The sequence below is a fragment of the Hevea brasiliensis genome, chromosome 10 (assembly GCF_030052815.1).
Source record: "Hevea brasiliensis isolate MT/VB/25A 57/8 chromosome 10, ASM3005281v1, whole genome shotgun sequence".
Lineage (NCBI taxonomy): Eukaryota > Viridiplantae > Streptophyta > Magnoliopsida > Malpighiales > Euphorbiaceae > Hevea > Hevea brasiliensis.
In genome coordinates, this window is record NC_079502.1 from 9,277,359 (window position 1) to 9,287,354 (window position 9,996).

Below are 9,996 nucleotides of genomic sequence, written 5' to 3' on the forward strand. Positions count from 1 at the left end.
GTAGTTCATAGGATAGTTGTGTGTACCATAAGAAGCATTTAGATGATTCCTTTGTTTATTTGCTATTATATGTGGATGACATGCTTATTGCTGCTAAAAGCATGTCACAAATTAACATTCTGAAAAAGCAGTTGAGTGATGAGTTTGAGATGAAGGATTTAGGTGCTGCAAAGAAGATATTGGGAATGAAAATTACCAGGGATAGAAGTGTTAAGAAGCTTTTCTTGTCTCAACAGGGCTATGTTGAGAAAGTGCTTAAGCATTTCAAAATGAATAATGCTAAGCCTGTGACTATTTCGTTTGCTGCCCATTTTAAGTCATCTGTAGAAATGTCACCAAAAATAGATGAGGAGATGGAGCACATGTCCAGTGTTCCCTATTCGAGTGCTGTTGCTAGCATCATGTATGTTATGGTATGCATCCGACCTGACATTTCACATGCAGTTAGTGTTGTGAGTAGATACATGGCCTGTCCTGGGAAAGAATATTGACAGGCAGTGAAATGGATTTTGAGATTTTTAAAGGGGACTAGAGATGTTGGTCTAACATTTGACAAGGCCAAGTTGAGTGATTAAGTTATTGGCTATGTGGATTCAGATTTTGCAGGGGACTTAGACAAGAGGAGATCTTTGACAGGTTATTTGTTTACTCTTTTTGGAAGTGCTATCAGTTGGAAGGCGACATTGTAAGCTACAGTTGCTTTGTTTACCACAGAGGCTGAATATATGGCCTTAGCAAAGGCAGTAAAGGGAGCTTTATGGTTATAAGGTTTGGTGGGTGATCTTGGGTTAATGCAGAATAAGGCAACAGTGTTTTGTGATAGCCAAAGTGCAATACATCTCATAAAAAATCAGATGTACCATAAGCAAACTAAGCACATTGATGTCAGATATCACTTCATTTGATACATTGTATCTCAGGGGATTGTAGTTGTGCAGAAAGTCTCTACACATGATAATCCAGCAGATATGATGACCAAGGGAGTCCCAGTCAGCAAGTTTAGGCATTACCTAGACTTGGTTGGTGTTTGTAGTGCTCAGTAATGCCCTTGCGAGGGCATATGGCAAGACAGAGTGTTTGTGGTTATTTTGTTGATGATAGAGGGAACTCAAGTCAAGGGGAAGAATTGTTATTTTTGTAGCTTAAATTTTGGATATATTTTTTATGGACTCGAATTATGACCCGACCTGAAAGTTTCGTGCTGTGACCCAATTGGGATAAAAAGTGAGATCTGTGGTGATAGCGGAGGGCATGGGCCAATAGGGTTAGGGTTGTGAGATAAATATTGTAATATTACCAGTATAAATATTACTAGTATAAATATTATAATATTCTATCCTGTACGGTAAAGTTGTGAGATATTCAAGAAATACACTGGGGTTAAGGTTTGAGAGTTCTGAGTGATTGTATTTTGCTCTTTTCATCATAATGAAACTTTTTTCTCTTATCTTGCCTATGAACGTAGACCTTACAGTTGAACCACATTAAATTATGTATTATTCTTCTTCTCTTTTTTATACTGTATGATTGTGCACTTTGTGTATTTGCCTTAACTTTGCGTACTTGTTTTAACAAATTAGTCCACAAAGGGAGAGTATAATGTGAAATGGATGAAAAAGTCATTGCATGGAAGCTGAAATTATTTTTTTGAGTTTTGCACTTGAACATTTAATCCTCTGCTATTAATGAGCGTATAGATGTAATTTATATGTATTTTAATTTTTTTTATTACATTTTTACAAAATTTAAGAGTTCAATAATTACATTTTATAAATTAATTATTAAATAGGATGTAATTAAAGTGACATGTTAAATGATTTTTCAAAATAAAAGTCAAAAATTAAATGATGCATTTGGCCTTACTTGGAAATATACAGTAATTTCTTTCTTCAAGATATTACAGCTGTTATTGCCTAAAGGCTTTTTTTTTATTATTAATTATACTCTATATTGAGAGCACTAGGAAAAAAAAAATCCACAATAATTCCTCATTGTTTTAATATTGATTGTTTTCTTTTTCCCCTTTTAAAACACATAAAAATTGGAAACATGCACCCCTCCATGCCACGAAAAATTAAACAATGAAATTTATATATGTACAACGATCTCATTGTAACTGTTGATTATGGCAGTTTCCATCACGATCAATGATTATAATTAAATGATTGTATGTCTGGTTACACCAAATAAAAATTCCCACACCGCAAGGACATCATCATCTCTCAAAAATTTATGGTATATATACCCAATCAATAAAAATTTAATAAACCATAATTTTGAATAAACCCTACCCTAACCTATCATGATCTTCAATAGGACCCATCACGATTTTATTTATTGTGGCACCAATAAATTAGTTTTATGTATACATCCGGTGTGGAGATTAGTTGAATGTATGCACCCGGATATGGATAAGACTTGCTTCCTTCTTACACCTTAAAGGTAAATTATAAAGCTTTAAAATATCTCCCTTGCTAGTAAGAATACATATGGTTTGATCAGAAAATTCTTATTTGGACTTGGTCTATTATGAATCAAAACACATTATATATAATAAAACTCATGTATTAAATAGCTGAAATCCACATGTTTTTATATGGGGAATGTGATGGATGCAGTCTAGCAAGTTTTTCCCAACTTGAGTCGGGATATCGAGTCACTTACCCCAGAAGTGCACCTGCGTAAAGTGAAAGGCACTCCCTGATTAAAGGAAAGAAAACTTTTAATAGCCATTGGGAAAAAGGAAGGAAATCCTAACGTTCAAGAAAAAGACGAGTGGAGCTTGCCTTAAAGCAAGTTCACAGCAAAAACAATATCCAGAATCTCTATAAATCACCCATGATCTTGAACAAGAGGTCGTCTGGTATCAATTCGGTGCTAAGCAGCCACACATACAAAGATGGCGAAGAAGAGATATGCTAACTTCTAAGAATAGGCAGAAAGGCCCATCCCCTTTTGTACTCTATTATTTGGGACAACATATTATCAATTTTTTTATTTACACAGGAATGAAAGTAGAGTGAACAGAAAACACATTACAATTTACAAATGAGGAAAAGACGACACTTGCTTCTGTTGAGTAGTAAACTGGACTCTATATAAAGCATGAACAGGTTCTAGAGAAAGCCTAGCACATAGAAAGACATGCTCCTGACATTTTCAGACGGTACTCATGATCAATCAGACTTCAACTTCCACGAGCTTACACACGTATATGCAGACAGAGACATCCATTTATGATAAACATTATGCTTTGGGTTTATCTTCGGGATCGGGTTTGGATTTGGGTTTGTAAGTGAGAGATTTCCATATAGCATAAAACATGGATGGTACATAAATGGAGAGAGCAAGAAGTACTATTCCACACAGTGATCCAACTGCGCGATAAGCATATACGCTCCCACAAGACAGCTTCCCAATCCTTATCTGGATGACATTAGCCATGGAAAGTCCCAAAAACACAACCCCAACAATTGATGCGATTGCTGATAAGTATAGCATAAAGCCTCTTCCCAACTTAAGATGCCATTGTTTGAATTCATCTTCTTGGTAAATATTGAGATGAACCTTGAGTGTCTTGGCTACCAAGCTTGATAGGAGGAAGCAAGCGAAGGATATAACTTCGTAAAGGATGAGCCTCATAGCCACCCCTGGGTCTGCATCACACTCAGGTCGGTTTTCAAGGCTGTGTTGGCCTGGAGAGGCAAAGGACAAGCCCACGAACACGGCTATTGTAAAGAGAGAATTAACGTTCACCAAGTCATCTAATGCTTTTTGATGGATTTCTATACTATCAATTGGCTTTTTCCCATCTGTTTGATCCCTGGAAGAACAAAACAAAGGAAAACAAAAGTCAGATTTGTTAAAGCATAAATTCTCAATATGGAAAAGTTCTAAGAGAGGTGCAGACCCAGCCATGATTCTTCTTTTAGCTGGTGTTGCAGTCTTTACAAGTATCTTTTGGGTTTGGAAGGCTTCCTCGAGCTCTTCATATATAACTAACAGAGTGTTGAAAAAATTATATAACAAAACTTATGTATATACAACAGTTTCATTGTAATAGTTGATTGTGGTGGATCCCACTATAATTAATAATTATACAATAATTGCACCAAATAAAAGTTTGAAATGTTGAGTACAGTGATAAGATTTACCATAAGTGAAAAACTCAGCATTGCTAAATTTAGAAGGGCAGTCACCAAACTCAGAAAAAATTAGCCTTTGATCCTATACATGAAATAGCCAGTTTATCGTAAAATCTTTCCTTGATTTAGGTGACACTCACCATTCAAAGGCTTTCGTCATGTGATGTGCGAACAGATTATATTTGGTTTCATGTGGCTTGAATCGAAGGAAAGTGGAAATTATTAGGCAGCAAATCGAATTATATAACCCTATCAACATCTTGGTAATCTTTCTGACTCAATGCATTTTACTAGAAATTATAAATGGCTTAATTTAATCACTTGACAAAAAAAAAATTCTAATCATTTGAACGACATGAATTATCTGTTAATATAATACAAATTTGTTACTCATAGAAAAAAGTAATGACTGACCAGTGGTTTTAACATATCTAAGGAACTAATTTAAAAGTTATTCTTTAAAACTGAGTGATTGAGATTTATATATTGAATTTTAATATAACTATAAACCCTTTGTTTTCGACAATGTAGGTTTATTTGCCTTTTTTTTATAGTCAATTTTAATTTGAGAAACGAATATCTATTAAAAATTAAGAAATGGTAATTGAGATTTAAAGTCAAATTAGATAAGTTGATTAAATATTAAAGCATCTATTTTTAGTAGATATGCTAATATATTAATATTAATTTAATATACTTACATTAATTTATAAAACATTATAAATATTAATTTAACATATTAATATTAAGAAAAGCAACTCACGTGCACTAGAAAACCGGACTACCGAAGCCTAAATTTCTTCAGTAATTTTAAAGATTTTTTTTTATATATTTTATCTACCTTAACGACAGTTCGTCGATATTTGATAGATAATTACTGACAGTTATAAAGCCGTAGGTAATTTTTATGATAAACTTTTTTTTTGTGTCAATTTATTAATTCTAATATATTCAAATATCAACAATTTTATAATATAAATTTAATATTTACTAAAATGTATATAAACAATATATCTGTTAAAAAGGTACAAAGATTCAGATTTTTTTTGTCATTTAGCCTAAACTTTAAGATGATAGAATTTATTTGAATTTTATTTGTTTAAAACAATTGACAAATGAAACTATTATGTTCTGTTTCCTATTTTATCTTTATTTACAAAATATATATAATCTTAAAAGAGGTATATTTTAGACTTTTAATAGAAAAATTATATTTTAGACTTCTAAAATCACGTTTTCTATTAAAATGATTTATTTTTTAATTAAAAAATTTATTAATTTTAAAATTTTTAAACTTGAAAGATATTTAAGTAAAATTTAATTGAACTTTCCTTTTTTAAAAAGTTTTTAACTTTCGAAGTGCACCCAATATGAAATTAAGTGATAACTATGAGAAATTATTGGGTGCATTTAGTATTTATACGTCTCTTTTCATATAACATATGGGACTTACCTTATAAAATTAAGAAAAAAATTATATTTTTCTGTATAAATAAAAAACACTATATTTTAATGCTCCTGATATATTTTAAAATCCTCCGATTGCTATATGCCGAAAGGTATTAAAAGTCCAAGTTTTTTTCCCCTACTCGTCTCTCTTTTCTAGCGTTAGTAACCCTAATTTTAATTTAAGGCTACCACTATTTATTGATTTGCTTTTAATAAACTTGCATTTATTATTTCAATAATAAATATTTTTTTAATTTCTTCTTTCTGTAAAGTTATTTTATTTTTTATGGAGTTGAATATTCTGTATAGTTTTCTCTTCTTTATAAAAATTATTGTCATATTTTTTATTGGAAAGTATTTATTAATTTTTAATTATTACCTTTTCTGCACATATTTACTTTTCGAAGCAATCAACCATAAATAACCTTCACTTTTCAAGCACAATATTTACTATTTCATGCACAAGTAATCTTTTAATTTCTCAATAGCCAATTCTAGTTCTCACATCTTTCAAGTTGATTAAGTAAAGATTTTGATGAAGCGCATCCTAGTGGAGTCAATAAGTACAAGGGAAAATTCGGTCCTTTGTTTCCTACCAATCACTTCAATTAGAAGTCAAACCGACACAAATATATCTACAAATGGGATCATACTCGTCCATGGCATATTTGTAATCCAACTCTCACGTGCGAAAAAGGTCATATCTGCTTTTGAAAAGTGTAAATTGAGTAAAATCAATTTGATACAGAAACAGAAAGATAAAAAAATTTAATTAAGTGTAGAAATTTAGCTAATTTTACAAAAATTTAAATGTTTGAAATAAATTGTTAAAACTCATAAAAATTTTAATTTATTTTTGTAATTAAGTCAAATATTTTTTTTACAGTTAATAGATTGTGATACAATGTAATACAATGAAATTTTCTATTAAATTTTAATAAAAATTTGAATGCAGTCGATATACCAAACATAGGATGTCCATATTTGATGGTGGCAATTTGAAGCAAATTAAGGTTCTACCGATCGATGGCTTTATGGATTTGGTTATCATTTCTTGTCTATTTTACTAATTAGAGTGGTCCCTTTTTTAAATGTATTAAGTAGGTGTAAAAAATTAATGAATTGCATGTAAACTCAAAATGAACCACTCAATCTAACAATTTAAGTTTGTAAATGAAAGCTCCAATAATAATTATGTATCTTTCTATTACACCCCGGCACGCGAAAGCTTACTAGACTTGAGCTTAAGCGTGAATAAGCATATACCCACTTTGCCTGACATTGAAATATTCAACTAATAAATGGAGTGGTCAGATTCGAACTCTAAACCTTTTGGTCTAAAGGCTCTGATACCAATGTCAAGAAACCGCTCAATCCAAAACTTAAACTTGTACTTGAAGGCTCTAAAAATAGTTCTATCTCTCTCAATTAGATCGAAGAGACCACACGCGCCACATGACACTACAAAGGCCCTAAAGGTTTTTGTGTTATTGTTTATAAACAAATGAAATTTATTATTACAGGTACATATTTCTACCCATGTATAAGAATAATGTATTCGATAATAACAACAAAAAAAGTTTTTGATAATAATAATAATAATAATAATAATAATAATAATAAGTAATAGCTATTATGTAATTTTTTTTCAATTAAGTAAAATATTTTTTATTGTAGATTTTTCTATATAATAAAAACTAATTAACTTTTTTTCCATTTTTTTAGAAAATAAAAAATAGAGTTCTCATTAAATAATACAAAATTTCATACTACTACAATTTTACATAAAACAATTTAAGATAAATTACTTATACAAAATATAATAGCAATTATCTTGATTTAAAGGTTGTGACTGTATTGATAGAGCATTTAATTTAGCCATTCAGCAAAAAACACACTCTACTCAATGATATTCTATTATTATTTAACTTTACGGTATTTCTACGAATCTAATTTAAAAACCATTAAATTTTAATACCATCATAAATAGATAATTTTTACCATTTATTATTCAATCATACATAAATAATAATATAGAACAACTAACAACTATTTTTTTCTTCTTTGAGAAACAGCTATCAAGTACTTGATAAGTGTGAAATCTAACAAATTGAGAGACTTGCACTGAAAGATGAACTATTAAGTGTGAAATCAGTGCGTTGATGTGAAAGTGGTGGTTAAAATCGCCTCTAGCCATCTTTGAGGGAGAAATTATATAGTAAAGCAGGGATTTCATGTAGAATTCATACATGGAATGATAATCTAATAGTAAGTAGACATGTATATACGTATGGATCTTAATAAGCGAATATGTACATATAGGTGGGCTCCAAAATCTATAACCACTTTATAGTTTTTTCTTTTAAATAACCATACATTTATTTATGTATCTATTTATCATTTGTTTGTCATTTTATATCACATGGAATCACATTAATACTATATAATTTCTCCCTTTGGAACGATTGTTGAAAGTATCGAAAAATTGTCTCCATTGACATGTCCCTGCTATGTTGAGGCGATCGTGCAAACTGTTAGGTTAGATTGTTGCGTGGTAGGGAGATTGGTAAAACTGGTTTTGTCTGCCTTTACCACATTCATGCCTGCCAATTTCATAATCGTTGAGGCACTCACCTGCCTTTTTTTTCAGGGTGGTTTACATTTGTGTGTAGAGGCTATTGATAATGGTGGTTGGTTGTGCAACTAAAATTTTCACACCCTCCAATTCCACACGCTATTTAGGTGCTCTCCTGCCATTATTAAGGGTATTTAAAACCACTCCTAGGATTTATAATCCAAAAAATACATTATTGATGGCCAATAGTAAGGGTTGTACTTTTAAAGGTATTTGAAATTGTCTCTGCAAAATTTTTTTCTGTTAAAAAAAAATACAAGAAAATGTCAAATTACCTACAGAAATTACCAATGGATTATTTATCGTCTTGAGCTGGGCATTTGATTCCATAATTCTCTTGCTACTTCCTTGAACCCAATAAACAGAAAATATAATTAGCGACATAATTACTTACAGAATTCAAATCTGTTCATAATTTTTTGTTTTACCAACGGATGAAAATCCGTCGATAATTTACTGATGGAATTTTTTTTTTCATCGATAATTTTGTTTTGTAGTAAAAAAGGTTGTTTAAATGGTCCTTCAAATATCTTCAATTTGAATTAAAACTAAATTATTTTTGTAGAAATTTCTTTGACAATAAAATTAAATTTTATTTAAAATAAATATACAGACAGTTAAAAATACTTAGATAATGCTTAGCAAAGACTCTTCTAAATACAGATTTTATTAAATACAACTTCAAAACCTGTTAATCAAATCAAGGAAGGAAAAATAAAAACAACAAAATGAGTTCCAATACATTGATAATTATAAGTTTTATATTTATAAGTTAATTTATATTTAAAATTTTAAACAGTTATGTATTTAGCTAAAGGTTTTATAAGAGACTTCTTTTTTTAAAAGAAAAAATTATTTTTTAGATTTTGATAATTTTATTTAATTGTGCATACACTTGTGAATATATATGCATAATATAAACATATATTATTAGTTTAACGTTGCAATCAAATAATAAAAATATTTTTATGAAAAATATTTTCTTAGAAAACAATTTTCATAAAAAATATTTTTTATATAAAAATTATTTTCTGGGAAATAAATGAAATTTATCTTAAATAATTAATTCAATCTTAAAACCTAGTTCACCGTGAATTTAAAACATAAATATATAAGACTCATATATTTAATAAGTGAATCACATCATATATCTATTTCTTGAGTTCATGGTGAATTGAGTCTAGCTAAGAAAAATTTACATTAAAAAAAAATGTGTTTCTACATATGACAACAAGGATTCCACTATAAAAATAATTAGTAAAATGGGTTACTTCATAGCCGAATTGTGATTTTAGGCTCTTTTTAGTAAAATAGTTAATTTTTAAAAATTTAGCAATCAATTTATAATTAATTGCTAATCGATATTAGAAAAATCTTAAATATATAAATAATGATTGATTTAAAAATTGGTTGCTAACAGAAATAGATTTGCTAAATTAAAGAATTATTTTAATTCGCTCCAAAACTCAACAATTAATTTGCAATTAGTTTTTAAATTTAGAGCTCTTTTTTAAACTGCTCTAAATTTACAATCAATTCGTTATCAGTTGCTATTAGTAATTAATTTTTATAACTGATTTAAATTAGTTATTAGTAGCAACCGATTTTTGCTACCAATTGCAAATTAGTAACTAAATTTTCCCTAAAAAAATTTTCTCCTAATGTTTGTTATCTGCAACCGATTTGCGAATAGGTTGCTAACAATAATGATTATTCGGTTACAAAATTTCCCTCCAAAAAATTCTTGCACAATTTTTTATTTTCTTT

At 29.5% G+C, this 9,996-nt stretch overlaps 1 protein-coding gene across 1 annotated transcript; it reads right to left on the reverse strand.

Moving 5' to 3' along the window:
• Window positions 1-2,914: 2,914 nt before the first annotated feature.
• LOC110651541 (uncharacterized) lies at window positions 2,915-4,025 on the reverse strand. The gene is made up of 2 exons (XM_058129141.1): window positions 3,911-4,025; window positions 2,915-3,823 (listed from the first exon to the last, which is right to left on the reverse strand). The coding sequence occupies exons 1-2, from the start codon at window positions 3,916-3,918 to the stop codon at window positions 3,247-3,249; spliced, it is 585 nt and encodes a 194-aa protein (XP_057985124.1). The 5' UTR covers window positions 3,919-4,025; the 3' UTR covers window positions 2,915-3,246.
• Between the last annotated feature and the right edge of the window lie 5,971 nt (window positions 4,026-9,996).